This window comes from Panthera leo, chromosome A3 (genome assembly GCF_018350215.1).
Source record: "Panthera leo isolate Ple1 chromosome A3, P.leo_Ple1_pat1.1, whole genome shotgun sequence".
Lineage (NCBI taxonomy): Eukaryota > Metazoa > Chordata > Mammalia > Carnivora > Felidae > Panthera > Panthera leo.
In genome coordinates this window covers 58,867,500-58,892,635 of record NC_056681.1, presented here as the reverse complement: position 1 = coordinate 58,892,635, position 25,136 = coordinate 58,867,500, and the positions used below count along the sequence as shown (strand labels likewise).

The following is a 25,136-nucleotide window of genomic DNA, read 5'->3' as shown; positions in this document are numbered from 1 at the left end:
GGCACATTCTGAAGGCTCCAAAGGCATTTGTTTCAATGGCGTGTTAACAACCCGGTACCACCACCAACTTCATTTCTAGAACCTGCCTCTCCCCCTGCCCCCACTTCTGGGAAAGCCAAGAATCTGGGCAGTGAGGTGACAATTTTAAGAAAAAAAAATGCAACATCAGTTATGAATATCTAAAAAATCAAAATCCAAGGTGAGCAAGTGTAGTAGATACTGCTTATATAAGGCCACAAGCCTCTCAAAGATGTCTGGATTAAATACATGTACAAATATTGTACCTGAATGTGTCTGGAATGATCTCCAAATTGTTTCAGTCTTTCTCCCTACACCCTCCAAAATTTTCCACATAGTTAGAGGAGAACTAAAGTCACATTCCTGTCATCTCGATACTGCAATGTGGACTCTGTGTGTGTTTCAGGACAAGGGCTCCAGCCTGGACCCTCAGCAGCACTTTAACGCACTTGACGCAGGCACCTTGGGCCTTAACACCAGTCATTCACCATCAGTGTCCTCCAGAAGCTCCCACAAATCCTCGCACACGGCCATGTCAGAACCTGCCTGTGAGTGTGCTGCCACGGATGGCGAGGGGGTGGGCGCCCATGTGGGGCCAGGGTGGTGGGAGTATAGAGTCCCACAAAGGGTCCCAGGCCTGAGCAGAATCAAGACAGTCTCCGCCTGCCAAGTGGAAGCCGCCTTCCGGTTCACACTGTTTCTTGCTTCCTTTCCCTCCGGCTTTCTGCCCTCCACCTCTCCACACTCCAGAACAGACATAAAGCAGGTGACACGCAGGCCGGATAGTCTGGCCAGGTTTTGGTGACCCTGGTAAGATGTAGGATCAGGCAGGTGGTTGAACCAGGTGGTGGACATGAAGCTCGGGGATGGTTTGCTCCCAGTGGGGGTCGGGTGCTGGCAGAACCCGAAGCTGTGGCTCTTGCAACAGCTTCCATTCATGCTGGACTTTTTTTTTATCAGACATTCCACCCAAGCCCTTGTTTCAGGCATACTACAGTCATTGCTCCCCTCTTTTGATAAGAAAGCTGTTAAGGATGCATGAATCAGGAAGGTGATGGGTTGCTTTCTTACAGCTGCCCCAAGCAAGCTGATGGCAGAGGCCAGCACCACGGCTTTGCCGAGACCAGCCACCCTGCCCCAAGAGCTCCCCGTGCCAGGGCTCAGCCAGGCAGCCACAATGCCGGTATGTATGTGACCTTAAACTCCTTCTCGACCAGAAGTGCCACAGCGTGGCAGGGCTGACAACACCATAGGACAGCATTACTGCATCTTCCCAGAGAAGCAGTTGTACTTGGAGATTAAGAGTGTGGCGTGGCAGGCAGGGGTGGGAAGCTAGGTAATTGAATTGGCAAGTAATCTGAAACATTTTTATTCCAAAATTAACATGGATGTGTATTCAAGGAATGCAAAATGCAAATGAATTTTAAAGATTAAGCTGAAAAACCTCAAACCGGGGGTCACATCCCCAGAGTCTCTGAGGGTACACAGGATCCTTCCATCTGAGGTCCTGTTTCACTCCAGGGAAAATGTTCAAGAAGTCAGTGCCAACAAAAATCTATCTCTGCATACATCAGTCAGTGTCCCTGATACACACCAGACCTCCCCAGAAGGTCAGGGAGTGAGTGGCCTTTTAGAAAGCACGCTGGCTGTATGCAAAATCACTGATACACACAATACTCCAGTTATCTCCTGCCTCGTAAGGGGTCACACCAAACTTAGCGACGTAAACCAACAGTCATTTCTCACATTCGCGGGATTCAGGAAGGGCACAGCAGGGCTGACTCCTCTCTGCTGCCTCGTGTCAAGAGGCCTCACCGACTAGACCTGGGGAATCCACACCCCAGGGGTGTCTGCGCTCATGTCTGGTACGTGGGGTGGGCCGGGCTACCCTGAGACCATCCACCCTCCACTTGCCTGGGCCCCTTCTTGCCTGGGCCCAACTTGCCTTAGGCTTCTCCCAGCATGGCGACTGGGTTCCAAGAAGAAATGTCTGGAGATGGAGCTTTCTGTGAGAGCCAGCCAGAAGCTACATGGCTTTCTGTGACCTAGCCTTGGAAGTCCCACAGTGTCACCTCTGACATCCTTCTTGATCAGAGCAGCCCCAGCTCACCCACAGAGATCGACATAGACTCCACCTCAGGATGGGAGAAGTGTCCAAGAATGTCAGGGGCCACATCCAGGTAGTTGCCAGATACCCCCTACCCAACCCTCGCTGACATTTTGGAGATGGGAGTGAACGTGCCAGCTTCCTGCTTGCGGTCTCCAGGAAAATCATGCAGGCCCTCCTTGAAAAGCTGGAGTGACGTGTTTTATTTTCAAATCGCACAAGACAAAGACCACTTTCTTTTTCTCCAGCCACCTTCCAAAAATGCTTCCAAGCCATGAATGCCATTCTTCCGATACTTGGCAGTCCAGTAGAACTACTTTCTGCCACTGATGGGGGTGCAGTTCTGGTTCCTCTCCGCTGTGTGAGGGATGCGATCCGAGGAGAACAAACCAGGCTCCAGGCAGCCCTGTGCTGGGGATTCCTCACTCAAAACAAGGTCTCCTGTGGTCACTTCCTCCCAATGTTGTCCTGTGTGACACTTCCCATTTGGGCTTCTCTTTATGGTCTCTAGGGCCTGAGGGACAGTTTGGGAGTAACTTCAGAAGAACCCTTTTACTTTTCTTTTAAAAACTCTCAATAGCCCACGAAGCTGAGGATTTCATTTCTTGTTTCTACACATTGCTACGTATCGCCCCCACTGTCCTCCTGCCCTGCCCTGAGGGATCAGGAAACAAGGTCTGTGACTCAGCTGACTGCCCAGGAGTCTCTTGAACAGATTCCAGACAGAGCCTGGTGAAATTGCACCAGTATTCACTGCCTGGATGAATGAATGGATATAGAAACGCATGGCACATCTGTCCGCTGCATTCAGGTTGAGCAGGGAGGATAAGGGCCACACGCAAAGCCAGCGCTGGTTATTAGCACAACCCCATTCGTATTGCTCGATGACAGTGCTAAGAATTTATCAATTTGGGAGAAGAAGCAACCAAATCCAGCAAGAATGGAGTCTAGAACAGAGGCAAGGAAGGGGGAGCGAGAGGAGCTGCCAAGCTCCGGCACGTCATAGCGGCTTTGCAGGGCACACCATGGTGGGAAGGCATCCCAGACCCCGAGTGACTCCAGGATCTTGCTCAAGGGCACCCTGCACCCTCCATCAGCCATGTGTCAGCTCTGACTCTGTGTCTTGCAAGGGCGGCAGCACAGCCTACCTTCTGCATGTAAGCTCTTCACTCTAGTGCAGAAGGGCCTCCCCTAGGCCAGAGAACCCAGCTGAGCGAGAGCATCCATGTGCCTCTGTAATGGCCCAGAAGTGGTGTTTGTTAACAAGGGCCCCCTCTCTTCCCCAGGCTCCCCTGCCTGCCCCGTCATCCTGTGACCTCACACAGCAGCTCCTGCCTCAGACCATTTTGCAGAACCCACCTGCCCCCATGACACAGGTGAGTCTGGGGCTCAGGGAAAGGGGAGCCTGGTGGTGGCACTCCCCGGGACAGAATGCTTGCTATCCTCTTGGGTGTGTAGATGCATCGGTGCCAATGTATAGGTACCAAAGCAAGATCCCAAACCGGGGGATGTTTCTCTTGACACGCAGGTGGGGCACGTCGAGCTATGAACTTTGTCCTCTCCCTGTCCCCTCTGGCCATATCTTTTTCTTAATCTTTGTTCATCCCTCAGCCACTTCTCCATGTTCCTCTTACTTTTTATGACTCCAAATTGGTTATGTTATTTCAGGAAAAGTTTGAATTAGGCCAAATGTCATAGGAAGCTGTGAGTCCAGTACTATAAATACCACATTTGTTGGTTGTTTTGTTTTGTTTTGTTTTGTTTTTTAAGGACCGTGGCTTTGCTGAGTAATTCCTTCCTTGTTTTAGCAACATTCAGTGAGTTACTATTTGGGTCAGTCCATGAGCTGGTGTGAGGGGCACAGCCCTAGCTTTTAGCACTCAGAGTTGAAGGGAGAGGTGGGCATACCAACAGACCAACCTCCATGGCAGGGTATGTGTGTTTACACAACCAGTAAGAAAAGAGCCTACCGAGGAGGTGACCCCTGAGCTGGGCCCTGCAGGACGTGCTCGAGGCCTGGTGAGAGGCTGAATGAAATAGTGGTCATTCATTCTGTGGCCGCGTAGGGCCTTTGAGCTGACTAGCATACACTGCACTGAGGCCAGGCTCCACTTTCAGTTTCTTTATGGGATATCTAGCTTTGTGCCACTGTCTGGCTACAAGGGGATCCGAGGTCACAGTTCACTGACAAGTACTCCTGGCCGCACTCCTGCCAAAGTGTGGACTTCTCTCTTGGGGCAAATCCATCAGCACCGATGAAAACTCTTTTACAGCACATGTCCCATTAACAGCCGTCTCAGATGCTTTCCTGGAATCAGAAAGACACCTGCTAGCACATGCCCCTCGACAGAGTTAGGCTGGAAGGATGTCAAAGCTACTCATCCAGAGTCAACTAATTAAAATAGTCTATGTTCATCCTCATTTGGAAAAAAATTTTTTTTTTCTCTTCGAATTTCCAAGGCACATTTGGTATGAAATTAGTAAGTTTTTCAATCCAAAGGCACATGAAATGAGGGTTCCTGTAACTTCTGGGTCTTGCATCCTAAAGGAATGTCTTTGTTTTATTATGCATAATGATGTGATTAAGGCCTTCTTCAAATTCTAATGTTTCATGTATTAAACGTCATTTTAATTAACAGAAACAGTTCTTAGTCTCTTAGGCATGTTATACTTAATAATAACCATATTCTTTAAGACATTCTTGCATAATGCTGACCTTTCAAGTCAGACAGTTCTTTGCATACCAGCTCCATGTAAAACAGTGCATTCTACAGTTTTCTCTCTTTCCATTCTCTGAAGCTATCTATCACTCTAGCACCCTGTCGTGGAAAGGGGCGGGGGGAATAAAACCTAAAGTCTGACAAAGGGTTTTCTGGGTAACTAGCTGGTGGTTTGGCTTCAAGATGTGTTTCTAAAATGTCTCTAAGTTAGAATAAATGTCTTTCTCAAAGAGGCCATGATCAAGAATATAACAAGAGACTAAGGCCTGGGTGTCTTGGAATCCCTTGAGAAAATCAGAATAATATTAGAAGTCACTATCACTTATGAAGCACAGCGCTGGCCCCTCCGTGACTGCCCTGCCCCCTCCTATTTCCCTTTGGAGCCAACTGGGCAACCCAGAGTGTCCTCTCCACTGGACATGCTAGGCGTAGCCCCCAATGTTTCCTGACTTTGTAGAACCCCTGGAAGCTTTTGTGTTGTGGTTGTGTGTGTGCGTGTGTGTGTGTGTGTGTGTGTGTGTGTTTAATTTGCTACCTAGTAGAGGTCGCTTTCTTAATGGAATTCTCTTTCAAATTCCCAGCTGTGTGTTTTGATTACTTACATTGTGATGAAGATTTTTGTGATACAGTCTGGTTTAGCACAGAGAACTCATATTTAGCAAGAGACTTTTTCTGTTAAATGAAATCTGAAGGCAAAGCCGCTCTGATTGAGGTGGATTTGGGAGGCGGGGGAGGTGTTGCTGGCAAAACCGCTCGGCCTCATCCAGCTCCTGAGACTCAGAATTCACATTTTGGCCCCGGACCACCAGCTAGCTGTGCGATCTCAAGCGAGCCACAACCTCTGCGTGACATGGGGGTATGATGTAAAGAATTAAACGACTGGCCAGTGTGGGTCTCCGCAAGTGGCAGCATATAGTGGGTTTTTTTAATCATTTTGCCACTCCAAAAACTGCAGTCAGTTATTCCATCCTTCAGTGTATCCTATCTGTGTTCTAAAGTCTCCCCAGCCTCCTTGCTTTTCCATGTAAGAAAGGTCAAAGGGCAGAGGAAGAGTCTCTGGAGGTGTTTGCAAAAGACAATGAGCAAGAATCAGACTAGGGAGAATGTTGGGATAGAGATTGAGGGAATGGAGGTTAAGTCATTGTTTAAAAAAAAAAAAAAAAAAAGGAGGAGGAAGGGAAGGAAAAGATAAGGAGAAAGGGAGAGGGAGGGAAGGAGGAGGAAGGCAGGGAGGGAGGAGGGAAGGGGAAGTCCCAGGCCAGCAAACACATGTTCCTCAAGAAACAGGAATTATTGAGTGCTCCAGAGAGCCCAGAGCAGGGTAGCCACTCCAGGGAGTGCCAGCCTCCCTTGCCACGATCCCCTACTTTCCTCGTGTTTCCTTGCAAGGAAACACCCTATGTCAAGGTAGGACCTATGTCCCAGAGATCACCTGTAGAATCTTTCTAAAACCAACCTCCATCCCAGGAAAAGGAGTAAGAGGTGGAATGGAGGGGAAACTTGGAGCTTATGTGCAAAGCAGATATCAGTGTCCCTCCTGTAAGGGCACCCTCTGCCAGTGTTACCCTCAGGATAAATGTCAGGTGATTGTACTATTCTTTTCCTTAGTCTTTTGGTGCACAGATCTCTAAGTGCAGAGCAGCAAATGAACCTGAGGGAAGTGAGGGAGGGTGGTAAGGCCTCCCCACGGCCTCAGGCTGGTTTGGAGAGCAGGGCCCCCACAAATTGTAGCTATCAAGCTCATTTGTGAATTGTTACAGAAGAGCCCTGTATGCCAGGATCAGATTTAGGATAACGATAGGACCCCAGATTGCCTGTGAAGCTGTCACATGCTCTCTGATGCACTGCTTTTGACATTCATCCCCAAAACCATTTGTCTGTCTAACCAAATTTGGAATGTCAGTTTGTGAGCACTGCTCACAAAATTGTGTCCCAATTCTGTGGCCCTCCCAAGCTGCAGTGCAATACATTAGACCTGCAGGTTCTGGTAGGCCTGAGAAAAGCTCATGTGGGGACCACTGGGCCTCCCAGTGCTCATCCAAAGACCCTGCACCCTGCCGAGCGCCCCAGCAGTGAGTCACTCAGGAGGGATACCAAAAAGGGTGGATAAGGGACCGGAAAAGAAAGTGGGCAGGGCTGCTCAGAACAGCAGCAACATCTGTCTGCAAGGCTGAAATAACTCTTTCATCTGGTCTTGTGTTTTGACTCCACCTTCAAGTTCTCAGCACAGTTCAGCATGTTCCAGACCATCAAAGACCAGCTGGAGCAGCGGACACGGATCCTGCAAGCTAACATCCGGTGGCAGCAGGAGGAGCTCCACAAGATCCAGGAGCAGCTCTGCCTGGTCCAGGACTCCAATATCCAGGTGAGGCCTCTTCCTGGGCCAGCATCCGCCACGGTCTCTGTCCTCCCTGCCTCCCTGCCATATTTATCCACTGTTTCGGGGTGGGCAGGACTCCCACCAAAGTGCCTCTGTACTGCCCTAATGAGTCCTGCTTACTAAGCATATTGCAACCTCCAATACCAAGTACAAGGAACAAATCCCCCCTCCTCCATCCCCAACTCCAGGCCAAACACGAATTTCACATGACACCCTCCCAGTTGACCCCTTGCTCTGTTGGGCACATAATGTCTGTATATCACCTGCATTTTCATTCATGAGTGGTGGTGGTTTGCCCTACATTGATGCCTGCCTCCCTCCCTCCTGTGGGGGTATAGACTCCCGGCACCTGTGTAACTGCTTTCATAGCACCGGGCCGGGTACTGGCTACCCGTGGGGGAAATGGAGGCAGCTCTACTGTAGCCTCTCACCCAAAGGGGCCATGAAGGGAGATCTGGGAAATGATGAGATCTGCACCCTGCACAGAGGGGAGATGGGAGAGGGAGCTGGGGACTGGAGGTCAGCACCCTGGCATCTCCAGGCCACCCCATTTGTGGCATGCCCATTGCGGCATGCTGCAGTTCTGACAACAGCAGCTTTCAACCATGACACTGCCCCCCACCCCCGCCAGATGTCGCTTCTTTAAATCCTTTGGAGAGATTGCTTTTGGAGTGAAAGCTGTATATATTAGATTTCTTACAAGGATAAGTGATTTTTACCAAGTTTTACTTGTATCAGGTGAAGACTATGTTTCTTCCCAAGTGCATTCTTGTGACCCAGCCTCTAATTGTGAACGTAATTCTAGCTCACCTTGGAGTCTGCCTTGAGAGCTCTAAGCATTTGCACTCCTCCCCCCACGCCCCTTAGAAGAGGCGGAAGGAAGCAGGAGACACCCTTGGAGAAAATGGTTGGAACCCTGGCCCTGCCGCTTCCCGGTCACGGTCCACACAGACCCTTCCGGGGGGACCAACAGGTTCTATGCGAGCGCAGCGCCCTAGCCCTGCGCGGTGAGATAACGCGTGAAGGATCGGCGATGCTGGGTAGCGGGAGACACCTGCTGCCGGCCTTCCTGCCTCCCTGGGCTCCTCAGAGGCGCTCCTGGCTTGCTTTCCAGAGCCTAACTGCCCCTGCCCCCACCCCCATCCGCACAGACCCTCAGCCTGGGCTCTCCCTTCCCCCCCGCCCCACCACCCGGAGGACAGAGCCCAGCGGGACGCGCACTTCCCGCCCCGGGGGTCCGGGGGCGGAGAGCTCGGCCACACCCAAAGCCCTGCAGCTGCCCCGCCTCCTCTACCACTCCCCAAAACGGGCCGGGGAGAAGACCACAGTGTTTACAGGAAAAGAAATGCAGTCATGGAGGTGTCAAAGTCCCTTTTTGCTTATTCCTTCCCAGCTGTAATATTTTCTCACTGATCCAAGGCCCGATTGGCAGAACTTGCCTGACTCCAATTACTTGAATGGAATTTTTACACTAACAGGAAGGGGAAAATTGAGCCAGAAACTGCTAAAAGCAAGGTAGGCGTATGAACATCCTCCTCAGAGCCCGGGCCTTTCTATTTCCTGCCTTTTCCACATTCAAGCTGAATTCTAAAATAACAGGCGACACAAGGTTATCTCTTTCACTCCTTGTTATGAAGAAGTCTTATTTTTCTTCCTCGTGACCAATGCATTTTGTTACACCCCCCCCCCCCCAAAGTATCCATACCAACAGGGCACCTGAGTTTTGTGAGGGTTGAGGTGGAAATCAGGCCCTGCAGTGTGTTCCTTCCCCGTTTTCATACTTGTGACCTTATCTTTGCAGTGGAATTTTCCAAAGAACATGGAAATCCACAGATTGTCCAACCAGAGAATATTTCCTCAAGCAGCCTGCCTTCTTGTAGTTTTACAAGTTTACAGATTTAAAGAAATACATTCCAAAATGTACAACCAAAATGTGATATTCCTTAAAAACAAAACCAAAAACCTGCGTGGTTCAAGCATAAAGAAAAAGCAAGTAAAAATTACTCCACCCCTTCCCTAAAAAGGTAGGAGTGGGGAAGAGAGATTAAATAAGAATAATTGATATTTGATAGACTATCAACTATTGATATATCAAACTATTGATGAAGAGTTGATCATTGTTGAAGCCTAAACATGATACATGGGGTTTCATTATACCTCTATTTTGTGTATTTCTAAGATGTTCTGTAATAGTAAGTATTGTAAAAGGAAGCAGATTAGAATAATGAAAAACCACATGTGAGCATACGATTGGTTTATTCTTAAAAATTAGAAGCTTTTTTTTCTCTGATAGCTTTTTCTATTTGAATGAAGGAACTATTTTTCTCATACTTCCTATAAAGTTGACCCCCTGTGCCTTTTAAGAAGTCATCCTCCTAAACCATAAAATTCTACTTTTTTGTGGGTAAAACAGAGGCATGGATGTGCACAGTGAATTAGGATTGTCCCCTACAAAAGCCTTTACCAGAATGTCAGTGGACTTTCCTACTTTACTTCAGTGCCCCTGAGCTTTCATTGAGACTATGTGTGCATGTGATGCTTACTGAGCACAATTAAAACACACACAGTAACACACACACACACACACACACACACACACACACACACACACACACAACTGGGTTATGAGGGAAAGGTCCTCTGAAGTGTTTGTGTCTGCACCTAGATGGGAGCCATGAAGGATGCTACTTGGGGAGAGCTGTTCCCATGAAAGGTTGTGTCACCCCCTGCAGTCCAGAGAAGGATGCCTCTTGTTCTCTTTTTGAGAGTATGCACGCCCTCTGCTGGCTACTCAAAGAAATGCCAGGAAGGGCATCTGTAGCAATGGCAAATGTGTTCCTTGATAGTTCTTTTCAATCACTCATCTATCTTTCTTTCCTTTCTTCCATCCACTCATTCATCCATTTATTCATCCATCATCCCTTCCTTCATTCCCTCCATCCACTTATGCATCCATCCATCATTCCTTCCATCCATCCACCCTCCATACACCTATCGATCCATCAATCCATCCATCTATCCTTCCATCTGGCAGACACCCATTATGTATCAAGCACTTGGTTAGGCACTGCGCAAAAACAGAGATACACAGGACAGGGTTTTTACCCTTAGAAGGCACACATCAGTGGGACAGAGTAGCAGAGCCAGCAGTCTCTGACATAACACAAGCAGAAATAGTTTGCCCTTCTCTGAGCAAAAGCCTCATTTATTTGTTTATTCATTCATTTATTTATTCATCACTCATTTTTCAGATAGTTTTTGAATGCCCAAAGAGGCAAAGGAACAAAAAGTTCCTTTTTTCATTTTAAATACTGTTGTTACTATCTAACGTTGATTGAGCCCTTACTATGTCTCAGCATAAATTTTATTTAATCCTTTATGAGATATATGATGTTAATGTCACTGTTTTATTAATGAAGAAACTAAAGCTTTGGAAAGTCATGAAAACTGCCTAAGGTCATACCAGTAATACATGTTGGGGTTGGAATCTGAACCTAGGTATGTGATTTAAGCCACATTATACTGCCTGTCATAAATAAAGGTTGCAGTTTTTTTGAAGTCTAACCAGAAGGTAAATTGTTCCCTACCGGAAAAATGTATGTTATGTAGTTTTGAGTATTGTGTTTTTGCTAAAGTGATGAAGTGTAGGTCACTGTAAGTGCTATAAGTAATAATCCCCAAACTGAATCTAAGATGATTGATACCCAGAAAATTCTTCTTAACTTCTTAAGTGACAAAGAGCTCTCATTGAAAACCTCTCTGGTGGGGTGGAGGTGTGAGTGGAAAGCAGGGAGATCAGGTGGGGTGGTGGAAAGGGGACCAGATGGGAACCTGGTCCACTCAGCTCAGCCACCCACCTGCCTCAGGCCTCTCGGAGCCAGCTCAACCCCCGCCCATGAGGTGTAAACTTGAACTAACTACTCTGCTCCTGCTAGTATCTACTTGGCATGGTTCTACCTCTGCCTTTCCATAATTACTCTGTCACTCAGCAAATGTTGGCATGTCGGTTCTGTACTGGGTTTGAGGTTGTACTGACCTGAGTACAGGAATGGAGGATTAAAACTCCAGATGCTAGAAGGAAGAGGGACTTGCTCCTCAAGAACTCAAAGCTATAGCCCTTAAATGGAGGGCAGCACTGCCTGTCAAGAATCCAGTATATTTGGGGGCACCTGGGTGGCTCAGTCAGTTGAGCATCTGACTCTTGGTTTCAGCTCAGGTCATGATCTCACAGTTCGTGGGTTCGAGCCCCGCATCGGGTTCTTGGTGATGGCGCAGAGCCTGCTTGGGGTTCTGTCTCCCTCTCTCTCTTCCCCTCCCCTGCTCTCTATCTCTCTTTCTCAAAAATAAATAAACATTTCTAAGGAAAGAAAGAGAAAGAAAGAAAGAAAGAAAGAAAGAAAGAAAGAAAGAAAGAAAGAAAGAGAAGGAAAGAATCCAATATATTCAATAATACCAGTTTTCAATGCCCACAAGGACCTTTGATTCAAAGAGCTGGTTACACGTCTTAGGTTTAAATTATTATTAAAAGTATTAAAGTTGTTTTTCTTAAGGCTTTAGAGTCAATTTACAGATTATATTTTATTTACAAATCTAATTTGGTCTAAAAATAGCAATGCTTTTACTTGTTTTTATTTTTTCAGCTAGTTTATAAATGTAACAAATCATAAATAACCAACATTCTCTACCATAGCCATTAGTCTACAAGTTCAATATGTCTAAATCTTCCAAACGTTTCATGTGCTGAACAAGGCAGACCTGTCAACTTAGAAGTAAAATCTTTCTAAGCTCTTAAGCAATTCTTTTAAATCAAACACATCAAAAATGAAGTAGATCGAGGTTCTCATAAACACTTAAACATTCTACAAACTTATCAAATTCTCTTAAACCTTTCAAATTAAAACTTCCAGGCCAATGTATCACATTTGCCTCCCTGGGAATGCAGAGTCACCTAGCTAATGGGAGCGGATTGCTGGGTAAGATGCCCGACCGCAATGTGGGTACACACCCAGGCCAGTGGTCAGAGATGTAAGGCCTGGCACAGGGCCTGGTCCTACTGCCAGGATGGTGCAGCCTTATGGCACAGGTTAGCCTACCCTCTGCCACCATTCATCCCATTAACAAGATATTTCTCTCTTCTAATAAGAAACTGGTAAGCCAATGCAGTCTCTATGCAAGTACATTGAGTTATTTATAGACCATCTGGATCTTAGCATCTTTCACACTGATAGACCTCCATCGCTAGACGGTAGCCTTCTATAAGGCAAGGTCAGCATCCCTCCGACCCACTGCTCCACCTCCGGGACCCTTGCACTGTGCTTGTGGCATCACAGCACCCAATGTCCCCACGTTGAGTGAATGAATCCTTCCCAAGCAGGTCAGAGAGAGCAAGAAAGCCGTGGATAGGGAATACAGAGAAGGTGCAGACACCTTGGTGTGTGAGGCAGAGCCCTGAAAGTGGAGGCACATGTGATCCCAAACTTAAAGGTACACTGTTCTGCTTCCAGATGTTCCTGCAGCAGCCAGCTGTTTCCCTGAGCTTCAGCAGCGCAACGCGGCCTGAGGCTCAGCAGCAACTCCAGCAGAGGTCAGCCCCAGCCTCCCAGCCCCAGCTTGTGGCCAGCCCTCAACTCCCAGGGCAGATTGCCTCTGCCCAGGTGGCAAACCAGCACCTGCTCAGAGAATCAAGTGTGATATCAACCCAGGTAAAAGTGCTTGTCTTCATACTCAGTCCTCGCCACCGAAGCAGACCAGGGCATGCTTGATTCCTGCAGTATCCCGAACTGGAAACCTATTGAGCCTTTCCTCTGTGACCAGGGCTAGAGTATGTTGGGGGGGGGGGGGGGCGCGAGGAGGTTCTTTTCCTTATTCTAAGTCACTCTGAAGCCCCAAGTTGTACTAGTTTCCTTCTGTGTTTTATTAATATGTTAAAATATCTCAATGGTATCCTGCAGTTGAAACTTTCAGCATTGATCCTGACCTGGGTTGGAGGTAGATATGGATACCCAGACACTCACATTGACAGCCATATGTCCCCGTGTGTGTGTCCTCAGTCCTCTTCATCTAGTCTGGTTATAGCCATTATCAGTGTGAGAACACAGGTTATCCACTTCTGTTCATTGTCCCTTTCCCCTGGGCCACCGTGCTCCCTCTCCTTCCTCCAGATTCCCCACCAAGCCCTTCCCTCATTGTCATTACCACCTACTACAAGCCATCAATGACTTTGCAATCTGACAGTCAGCCAGCAATAAATGGCACTTAAATTGAATGAAATTGAGAGGACCTAAGCCCCTGCTTCTGGAAGATCAAAGATTGGAAGGCAAGATACAGCCTCTCCTCAAGTCTCATACTGGCACCTGTTCAGCAGATCTGCTGAACTCCTCTTATTCACCATCTCCCAGGGGAACAGAGACGAATAAGACTTATCTTGACTCCAAGGAGCTTCTAGTCCCATGGGGCCTCTGGGAATGTAAACAGATAACGTACAGATAACATACAATAAAATGTGGAAAAAGTCCACATTTAATAGTTTGGCCCATCTTCACCCAGATTTGAGGGTTTTCCTCTAAAATGCAGCCTTTTGGTTCTAAAGGTCAACAGAAAAATTAATGAGAATAGCCAAGAAGAATTTGGAAAAGAAAAACTGAGGAAGGGCCTACACTATCCAATATTGAAAAATTTCAAAGATGCCTCAAGAGTTAAAACACTGTGGTGCCATCATATGAATGGATAGTCAGTCAAACACTGGAAAACCCAAAAAACAAAAAAGCAAATCCAAGCCCATTCCATCATTCATTTAAGATTTCAGTCACAAGTATTTATTATGTGCTCACTGTGTGCTAAGCACTGAGGGAAAGCAGTGAACAAAAAAGAAAACAGCATCTCTGATGCAAGTCAGGAGAGAGATGCAAACGAGTAAAGATGACAGCATGTCAAATGGTTATGCAAGAACACAGGTGAATGCTGGGGGTGTGGGCAAGAACACAGGTGAAGGTTGGGGACTGTGCTGGAGTTTTCAATAGGTAGCCTTTTCTTAGAGTAGATAATATTCGATAAAAGAGACCTGATGGAATGAGAGAATGAACCATACCAGTATTAGGAGGAAGAGCATTCTACATGGGGGAATCAGCCAGTGCAAAGGCCCTGAGGCCTGATGAGTTAGAAACAGTAAGGAGGTCCACGTGTCTGGAGTAGAATTTGTGAAGCAGAAGGTAGTTCCATGCACATTTTCCTTATTTGCTGAGTGCCCAACACTGTTCTAGGCCCAAGGGATTTAAAGAATCCTTGAGGTGTTTATAATCCAATGGGGAAGACAGTCCCAGGATCAAAATACTTCAAAAACTAGTGGGTCCTAGGGGTGCCTAGGGGGTTCAGTTGGTTAAGCATCCAACTCTTGATTTCAGCTCAGGTCATCATCTCATGGTTTCTGGGTTTGAGTCCTGCATTGGCTTCATGCTGACAGCATGGAGCCTGCTTGGGATATATCCTCTGTCTCTCTCTCTCTCTCTCTCTCTCTCTCTCTCTCTCTCTCAAAATAAATAAACTTAAAACAAACAAACAAAACCACAACAAAGAAAAGTAGTGGGTCCTAAGAGGAAGGGCCAGGGTAGGTAGAACAAAGAGGTTCTGGGGAGGATTCCTGGAGAGATGACACCTGAGTTGAGTCTAAGTCTTACCTCTCTCATTAACATGATGGCTCCAGGGTCCACGGCCTATGAGAAGCTCACAGATGATGCAGGGAAGTGGCCACTCAGTGAGCAGCTTGACGCCCCAGTTCAGCAGCACCACGGCTGTGATCCCACCAGCTCTGAGCCTGACCACACTTGCTTCCGCCTCCCAGGATGGCAGCCAGTGCCAGCCCAGCCCAGACTTTGGTCATGATCGGCAGCTCAGGTACTGAGATCGCCCTCATTTAAAAGATAGCTCAGGTGCAGCTTTACAGTAGCCACTTCAGCCTCCCTTCTGCTGCCTCCCAGTCTCAGCTAACAAAGTGGCAAGAGAGGGCTGGGGTCTTGGATGGCTGTGCTCATCTTCCTCTGAGAGCAGAGTGGGCACAGTGGGTGTCAGGGGCAGCCAGAGAGGGCCCAGCCAGGCTGGGCAGGTGCTGCCGTCAGCCAGCGGGTCTACAGTTTGGGTGCTGATTCAAGTTTCCCATTTATCTCCTCCTCTGCTCCAAGGCTATTGCTGAGCCAGCCCATCCAGCCCATGATGCCTGGGTCCTGTGATGCGAGGCAGCCCTCAGAGGTCAGCAGGACTGGACGGCAAGTCAAGTAGGTGGCCCCGGGTGGAGGGAGGAGGCAGAGAACTGCACTGAGTGGTCTCAGGCTGGCAGGGCTCTCATCGGCCTGGACCAGCAGCGTTCCTGTGCGTCTCACACGAAAGGCAAGGTCAAAGTGTGCCCACACCCTTTGCAAGGAGACCCCCTTAGCTCTTCTTCCATTTCCCATTGAAGAAGATCAAACTGTGTGTCAGCATTCCGTGCTTAAAACAGGACCTGAACAAAACAATTAATTATATCCCCTGTCTGTCATCATCTTCAGATATCTTTATGGGTCCTTTGCCCTCGGTAACATCCCAGGTAAATGTAGCCTGATCCCCTTCCCCAGGGCGCTCCCATGGCTCCATCTGACCAGCAGATGCTGGCACATTCCACAGGCATACTTGGACACTTGGAGCTCTCCAGCTGTGTGGTTCTGGTGCCGAGCCACGGGACTGTGAAACCCTGCAGATGTGGGCTCTCCTTCCTTCCCAGACACGCAACTTTCTGTGTCTCCTTCCGCAGACTCTTCACCACTTGCAGCCCCCACGTCCAGAAGCAGCTTTGTTCTACTATTGCATTAATTACTGGGGACAAAGGTCACTGGAGACCTAGGAATGGATACTCGAAAAGCTACTGGAAAACAGTTCCTAGCTCTTGACAGGAGGCAGAACTATCTCACAGACGTCTTTTTTGCATAAACATTGGTTGAGTGTGTGTCTGAAGTTTACTAGGACAGGGCTAGCTAATTAGGCCTGGCCATCCTTAGAGCCATCCCCTAAGACCAGCTCCCAGAAGCCCTTCCTCCCATGTCCTCCTTCAGCCAGTTATAATAATAACAGTGGATGTTTTCTGAACATTTCTGAGAGGCAGGGGCTGGTACCTGTATCGTTTCATTTTATCCTGATAAAAACCCCGTGATGGAGAGAGATGGGGGATGTGCACTTCAGGAGCTGCCTTTCAATTCTCTGATGGTGCTCTCAATTAGACAAAACAGACTTGTTACATCGCGTTCCAGAGATGCTTAAAATGCAGTGAACTAGGCAAAAATGGGCATTCTTTCTTCCAGAACTCTGCCATTTTCCGTCAACCCAATGATTGCTACCCTCCCCATATTCTCTACCGTCTCTTCCAGACATGACCTAATGCTCCACCTTGTTACAAATGACCTCATAGAAAGAAATCACATTTCCAGAATATATAAATACAAAATGAACTTCTCTGTGCTGTCTTTAAACACCTGTTCCTGGTTTGTGCTCCTCCAGAGCTTTCCCTAAATGGCCTTCTTCTGCCTCTTGTTCATGGACCATTATCATCAACACCTTTTCCTTTTCTAATTTTTTAAATTGTGGTAGAATATATATACAACATAAAATTCACCATTTTTACTATCTTTAAGTGGACAGTTCGGTGGCATTCACCATCACCACCATCCATCTCCAGAACTTCTTCATCTTCCCAAACTAAAACTCTGAACCCCATTACACATTAGCTCCCCACTCCCTGTACCCTCCATCCCCACTGGTCTACTTTCTGTCTCTTATGAATCTGACTCCTCTAGGAATCTCATCTAAGTGGAGTCACACAGTATTTGTCCTTTCGCAACTGGCTTACTTCCTTTAGTATTACTTCATGTGCTCTGGATGTGTGAGAATTTACTTCTTTTTTGAGGCTGAATAATATTCCCTTATATTTATATACCGCATTTTGCTTATCCATTCACCCATCGATGGTTACTAGGCTTGCTTCTACTCTTTGGCTACTGTGAATATTGTTGCTACAAACATGAGTGTACAAATATCTGCCTGAGTCCCGCCTTTCGTCTTCTCTTGGGTACATTTCCCGAAGTGACATTGCTGGATTGTGTGGTAATTCTAAGCTTTTTTGAGGAACTGCTGTCTTGTTCTCCAGAGTGGCTGCACCATTTTACATTTCTATCAGTGCACAAAGTTTGCAATTTCTCCATGTCCTCGTCATCACTTATTATTCTGGTGGGTTTTTTTTTTTCCATAATAGCCATTATGATGGCTGTGAAGTAGTCTCTCATTTCGATTTTGATTTGTATTTCCCTAATGACTAAGGATGTTAAGCATTTCTTCTTGTGCTGATTGGCTATCCTTTTGGTATCCTTTTTAAGAGCAATGTTGTTCAAGCCCTTTGCCTATATTTTTAGTCAGGCTGTTTTGTTGTTGTTGAGTTGTAGGATTTTTTTTAATAACCTGGGCATCAGTCCTTCATTAGATATATGATTCGCAAATATTTTTCATTGGTGGCCTTCTCAATCCATGGATAACGTCCTTTGAGGCATCAAAGTTTTCAATTCTGATGAAGTCCAGTCTGTCTGAGGGTCCTTTTGTCGTTGCGTGTGCTGTTGGTGTCACATGAACACCTCTTTCTCAAAAGTCTATTTTCTCCTTCCCACGTATGACCCAACAGGTATCCGCAGAGCCAGGCCGTGTTTCAAAATGCAGACATGCACACCACCAGCAGCAGCACCTCGCCCCCCGTCCTGCTGATGGGACAGGCGGTGCCTCAGCCCAGCTTCCCCGCCGCCGCCTCCAGGCAGTCACCCCTGCAGCCCGCACAGGCCCCGCAGCAGGCACAGCACTTCCTGCAGGTGGGCACCCCCGCACTCATGCGTGAGGGCACAGGGCCCGGCTCCAAGGCAGAGGCCCGGCAGGCTTTCCCTCCCTTGCTTTCAGGATGGTTCTAGTCCTCAGTTCCGAAATAAGCACCACATAGATTTGCATTTGAATCTTTGCAGTCTATGAAGTTTATAATACTTAAAGTTTATAAAATCCGTACATCTTTAGTATAAGAACTTAGACTCAGCCATTATGCCTCATAGGTCCGTATTTTTATTATAGTGTCCATATTTTTTTTTGCTCTACTTTTAGAGCAAAAATCAGACGCTGACTACTGTATTTGTCAGACTTGTTAGTGTGTTTATACACAAAGTCTGATACAAATATAAAATTAAACCATGTTTAAAGATACATCAAACTTGCCTGATAAATACAATAATGTGGCATGAATTTGGGGCTTTCCAGGGAAATGTGGGGCACATTTACATGTGGTCACCACTTATTCAAGCAAGTGCCAAATCCACTGGAGCCCGAGAGCCAGTAATTGGAGTTCAGATGGGACAGAAGTGTCTGCTTGGGCTCTGGCCTTCCCTCTGACATATACCCAGAGCGCCTTCCTGCCCCAGCCCTGACCCTGTCCTGTGTACATCCTTCCTGGCCTCCAGCTCCCACCACAGGGCAGGGCATAGCTTTTCTGTCACTCTGCCTACCGTGCTTGGGCACCTTCAAAGCCACAGGAGAGTGTGGTGACTGAGACATTTTAAGGATAGAGGGATAAAGATGAAAGGAGTCACCCTTGAAGGTCTTGAATACAATTTAATTCCAAAGATGCTAAACCATTTGTGATATACCTTTCAAAGTTCTCTGACCTCAAGCATAGTGGGAGCCAACTCTAGACTTCAGTGTGGCATGTCTTGTCATTTTGCAGGACACAGAAGCAATTTTTGGATGGGTTCAGGTGAAGTGAGAAGACAGGGATGGTCTGGGCAGAGTTAGAGGCCTCCTGTGTCTTTCTTCAGCCTTGGCAACAAACATGTTCACAGACACCTGTAACTTCAAGATGTGGTGCTAAGAATACACAGAGCACTTGGGCCTGTTTGCTGCTCTCAGGGGCCTCAGGGTGCATTGTGGGGAGAGGGGATGTCACAGAGAGCTGTCAGATTCTGGGTTAGTGCCAGGTAAGAGCACTGTGCCTGGAGGCCTTTGTGGAGGAAGGACTCGAGGCTGGGGGGGAGGGAGGGGTGGGGCGGCACCTGCTGCAGAGCCGAGGTGTGGATGGAGTGAAAAGACAGGAAGGGACAGTGTTCCAACAAGAGAGACAGCCTGAGCAAAAGTGGAGGGGCAGGTGTGCCTGTGGTGTCCTGGGTTGTTTGGATGGGGGAGATTTCATAGACGAGAATAGTGGGAGACGGGGCTGACCATTCCAAAGTTAGGGTTTGACCAGTTGAAGCTTCTGAGCTTCAAATGAGGATGTTCCCCAGTAGATGCTGGCGAATGGCAGTATTTGGAAGTAGTTACCGAATCAGGGACCATGGTGAAAAGTATGCCAACTGCACGTGTGTTTGGATTCTGCTCTGTCAGTTATCTGCATGTGGTCTCAGGTTCTAACATCCCAAAACATATAGGCCACATGTTCAGGAAACCATTCCCCAAAGCCTAGTCCCTGGCCCACTGGCCCAAAGGAACCCCTAGGGCTCGGCTTCCGAATTCACACCCACCTGGGGGAGCCTCAGGCTCCTTTCTTCCCCACCCACCCTACGCCCAAGGTCCTGCCACCACAAGATCCTGCCCTCCCCCCTCCCAGCCATGGAGGTGAGGCCTGTAGTCTGACCACACCGGCATTACCGCCCCAGCATCTCAGCGGAGGAGTTGCCAAAGCACAGAGGCACCTCTGGAGCCCTTTGTCTCTTCTTTGCAGGTACAGGCACCGACCTCTTTGCACAGTGAGCAGCAGGACTCCCTACTTCTCTCCACCTACTCGCAACCGCCAGGGACCCTGGGCTACCCACCCCCACCCCAGCCCCCACGCCCACCCCGAAGGGTCAGCAGCCTGTCTGAGTCCTCGGGCCTCCAGCAGCCGCCCCGGTAGTGCCCTGGCACCTCAGTCGGGTCACAATCAGCTTTAACCAATGGACGGACAATGGGAGTGGCCACAGGAGTGGGGGAGAGGAGTTTTAAACCCTTGGCTTTTATGCACACTGCATACATTTCAGAACTCCTGGATGGTAACCTTCTCCAGAGCACAGCAGCTGGCATGTGACACATGATCAGAGTACTGGCCGTGTTTCCCTTGCCTGTGTGTTTCTCGGGCACACTCTACAGCCATACTCGGATGGGAACCGAGTGCCCCCGCGTAAGTGTCGTTACTCAGTTGACTTAGCAGGTGGCATGGCTCACTGCGTCCTCCTGAGAGAGCGCACTGGTCCCTCTAGCCGGCTGTGGTCTGTCCACACTTGCTAGCTGGCCTTCACTGTCTTGACCCTCTTTTCTTTGCATTCGAGAAGCACTGGGTCAGAGATCTGTTGAAGAGAGAGAATAAAGAGATTATTTTTCATTATTTTTAAATGGTTGTTTTTGTTTTAATTTGCACAGCTGCACAGAGGAGATAACTTAGGCACTTTCAGGTTTTAAAAATAATAAGGTCTCCTGACTTCATTTGGAGACCGCAGTAACAAAACCAGCCCACCAATCAGATGGCAGAGCTGGTCATTCTTCACCAGGCTGCAGACCCACACCCTCTGGCCTAAAACCTAATGGAAGGAGGTTCTTCACCCCATGCCCGTTCTGGTGATTATTGTTTCCCCTAAATATAACACTGGACTGTTCCTGTTTACTTGGTTGATTGCAACTACAAAGGCCGACTCAAAGCAAAGCACAATCATGCAGCTGATGTTCCAGAATTCTGTCGGGAACTATGAGACTTTGGAGGAAGAGGTTCCACAAGCCAGACAGGCCTGTGGAGCCCCAGGTCCCCTAGGAGACCCCACCACGCACCGGCCCCTTGAGTCAGAATGCTGCATCTTTCTACAGATCTTTCATGATAAGACCGAGGATTGGATTCTCCTTTTCAAAATGCACTTTGCTTTTTTTGTATGTTTTGTTATGTTGAGATGTTTCTAAAGAAAAAGGTTTTATGTAATTAAAAGACGAAGTGTAGTGAACTGTACAGCTGTTGTAATAATGACCTATTTCTATATAAAATAAAATTGTATGGATTATGTGTAAATTATTTTGTATCTGAGACGCCAGTTCCTTTCCCAAATATAAAAGTATAAAAGTTTTCCTGTGTTTTTCTGTGAGTGGAAATTTTGTAATAAATTAACGAATTTGTACAATTTCCTCTGGAGGCAGTTTCTGTCCCTTGGTATACATGCATGCATACATCTTTTCTTCATTAACATTTTTTTTTTAATTTCAAGACATTTCTAAGGATAATCGAAGATATCGAAAAGGTGAAAGCAAGCAATGAATAAATCAGGTTTTTTGAGCTGCAGCATATGCACCAGCCCATCAGGCTCCTGACCTTCATAATTAAAGGTTGCGCCAGAAAAAAAAAACAACAACGGTATAAAGATGACAGCACAACAAACAGAAACAGCAAAAGCCCCTGGAAACATCTCAGCCTTCTAGACATAGGGAATCTGTGGATCTGACGGAGACAATCTGCATCAAAGCAGTCACAACTCATAATTAAACTCACCTGGGCTGGACTTCATGGGCTCCAGCTGCCAACACTTAGATCTATCGGTGATGTGCATGGGGTTTGTGTGTCTGTGTGTGAGAGGTGTGTACACACGTTTTGTTGGTGGGGGGAGATATAACAGCAGCATCTAGGAGACTTCTGCCAACTACAGATATCCCCCCACCTCCCATGAGGCCTCATCACGCTGACATAAGGGTGCCCTGGCACACCATGATTGAGAATCACAGAGATGGCGCTGCTCAGCACAGCCCTTTCCGTAAACATTGGCCCAAGAGAACTAAGTTTCTTTCCTTGTTCCATTGCTGTAGTTCTGTGTGTCTACCTGCCTCCCTGTGACGTAGGGGTAGCTCCTCTGTTCCGTGGCAAGGATCACTTTTGGTTGGCACAAGAGGCTATGCAAATAAAGTCACCAAAAAAGGAGTTTTATTGTTCACACAGTTGCTGTATTCCCAAAAAAAGGTAAGTGTCAATGTTCTGCATGCTTTAGGATGATTTACTACTCTTTAAAGGAATCAGAAGTGAACCTTCTTTCTAAAATGAGAAGTCTAGGGGTTGCCTGGCTGGCTCAGTCAGTGGAGCATGTGACTCTTGATCTCAGGGACATGAGTTCGAGCTCCATGTTAGGCATGGAGCCTACTTAATAATAAATAAAAGAAAAATGTAGAGGCTGCTTTTAAGGCAAACAGGCTCGAGCAATGGAATATATAGAAAAGGCAGACAGTGGCCCCATGGCTGAATACAGACAAGCCCATCAAGTGACCCACCTCAAAATATCCACTGGCCCTAATTAACCAAAGGGCTACATACAACCAGGCTCAGTTACCAAAAAAGGGGTCATTCCATACCTCACCATACCTCCTCACCTTCCCTCTTTAAAAACAGCCCCCACCGTCTTGTTGCAGACAGCCTCTCTTTTGCTGTCCTGCTTGCAGCTCCCTTGTGGTGTATTCAATAAACTTCTATCACCTTTCTGCCTTGGGTAAATTCTTTCACCGCCCACACTGCCAGCCCTGCATAATCCAATCAGGAAAGACACCACATTTAGACACCACAAAAAAGTCTGTGAAACTAGATGAACTATTTGGCAATTGAACTGTTTTGTAAATTCGAAGGTTTATATATCTGATTTTTCTGTATTTGTATTTTAATTGGCCGTCAGAATCCTAAATAAAGCAAGATTTTTAATGGAAGCAGCATACTTATTGTACTAGGATTTTCAAGCTGGAAGCCATTGAAAGATGGCAGAGTACAAACCATGTTACTAATTTAATTTAGCATTGCTTAAATTTCATACATGTTGGATAAATCTCTTATTGTGCAACATTTCTTTAAACCCACATACCATCAAAAAAAGCAAAAATAAATAAATAAACGCACATAACATCAGTGGAAGTTCAATCCTTAAGATTTTGATTCATTTAATTCCACTCTTTAAAAGGTGTTTTGTAACCCTGTCTTGTTTCCAGAAAAAATCATGACCTTTCTCTTCGGAAAACTGTAAAGCCTTGGCTCGTAAGAAGCGGTTGAGATGTGAACTCTGGAAAACGCAAGCTTTGGAATGCTACTACTGGACAGATCTTCCTTTAGTGCCTTCCTTCTGCACCACCACACCCCTTTCATCTTAACAATCTTTCAGTGGCTTTTCTTAGGAAATCCCATTGGACCTTCCTAAGCACAATCTACCCAAAAAGACCCTTCAGCACTTTAGGGTTTGTTGTCCCCTCGAGACTGGGATCTTCTTCCTTGCTGCCCCTACAGGGAAGCATTCAGATCCTGTCTCATTTTAAGGATTCCCTGGTAATCACTAAAAGTCAAAAGACATGGGAGAGAAACCCAGCTAACAAAGTTTATCTTAAAGGTTTTGGTCTCTGGGAGGCCAGCAGTGACTGGCCTGACCCCTGAGGCTTGAGAGAGAAGAAGCTGGAAGAGCCTGCAGGGCTAAACTGAAACAGGAGAGCCCCCCCAGCCAGGCTAATGATTATCAGTCCTTCAGACCAAATGGTTTTTATTGTCTGTTCAACCTTGACTTAAAGCAGCACAGTTGACATCTGAGAGGGCCATTTCGTAGATTTCCACTGGTGGGGTCTATTTGCTTGAAATTTCACGACTTTAGAGATAGGAGAAGATCCTACAATGTTTCAGAGAAAATAAAACAGATCACCAAGGAGGCCACATGACTTCTCAACAACCACTCTGAAAGAAGACAATGGAGAATACCTTCAAAACAGTGGGGAGAAGTTATTTTCAACCCGAAATTCCATACAAGTCAAAACATTAATAAATTTGAGGGTTGAATAAAAACCTTCAGGTATGTGAGGGCTCAACAACTTTAGCTCCCATCCTCCCTGTCTTAAGAAGCCATTAAATGGTGTGCTCCTGTGAAGAAAGGGAGTTCATTTAGAATAAGGAAAGCACGGATCCATGGATCAAACTGACTGTCTTAGAATCCCCAGATTGGTGATACCCAGTTCCTAAGCCTCTGGGGAGCTCTAGAATCATCCCTCTGGGCGTCTCCTCAGAGCTCCCTATTGTCTCTCACATCATATCTAATCCACTTGTTCAGCTGGACTGCTTACTGCTTCCCCAGTTCCCCTGCCTTTTGATCCCCTTCCTCAGTATGTCTTCTCTCCTAGTCTTTGTGCCCCAAGGGACAACACAGGTAGAAAGCAACCCAGCCCCATACTCAGTCCTTACTCTGTCCTCATCTGGCTCTTTCCCACTCCCCGTTGCTCCAGTAGTGAAACTTGCTAAAATCACTGATACTCTCCTGTTTGGAGAATCTAGTGGGTACATGTTTTTGCCTTCCTTAAACTCTAGCATTTAGAACGTGCTGACCACTTTGGCTTCCTTTTGACTTAGAACATGTTCAACTAAATCTTTTCCTACTGCTCCAATGACTCGTTCCTATTTTCTTCAGCCCCCATCTCTTAAATGTAGTGAGTCTACACCGGTTTTCTCTCTCCAAATCCTCTTGGTTTTATCTACTTGTATCTATAAAATCAGTCTGCTTCTTTCCAATCCCGCTGCAACTGCCTTAGTTCAGAACTCCTTGTCTCTTATGTAAATAACTTCTTCCTACTAGTTTCCTTGCTATGATCTTGCCCACCTGCTCCCAATCTATTCTTCACAACGTAACTGAATTAATTCTAAAACAAATCTGACCATGGCACTGCCCTCCTGATAACTTCAATGATGCATTACTTGTAAAACTCTTGAGTAAGGCCCCACACTACCTCATCTCTCCGCCTAGAGTCTAGGAAGCCCTATTGCTTCAGACGGTTCACCTGCCACGCTCCACTTCTCTGCCGGTCTACCTCCTGCCCATCCTTTCAGCGCAGCACTAGCCTCCCTGCTTTCTGCACCCCCCGC

The 25,136-nt window shown here is 47.0% G+C and overlaps 1 protein-coding gene across 1 annotated transcript in view; it reads left to right on the top strand.

Moving 5' to 3' along the window:
- The window catches only part of NPAS2 (neuronal PAS domain protein 2), a 194,090-nt gene extending 172,705 nt beyond the window's left edge, over positions 1–21,385 (top strand). The window contains exons 16-24 of the mRNA XM_042931973.1: positions 425–566; positions 1,092–1,201; positions 3,412–3,501; positions 7,064–7,210; positions 12,730–12,927; positions 14,925–15,115; positions 15,400–15,492; positions 17,916–18,096; positions 19,983–21,385. Of these exons, the coding sequence (XP_042787907.1) occupies positions 425–566; positions 1,092–1,201; positions 3,412–3,501; positions 7,064–7,210; positions 12,730–12,927; positions 14,925–15,115; positions 15,400–15,492; positions 17,916–18,096; positions 19,983–20,153 (1,323 nt within the window). The 3' untranslated portion in view covers positions 20,154–21,385. The remainder of the gene's footprint in view (positions 1–424; positions 567–1,091; positions 1,202–3,411; positions 3,502–7,063; positions 7,211–12,729; positions 12,928–14,924; positions 15,116–15,399; positions 15,493–17,915; positions 18,097–19,982) is intronic.
- Positions 21,386–25,136: the final 3,751 nt, after the last annotated feature.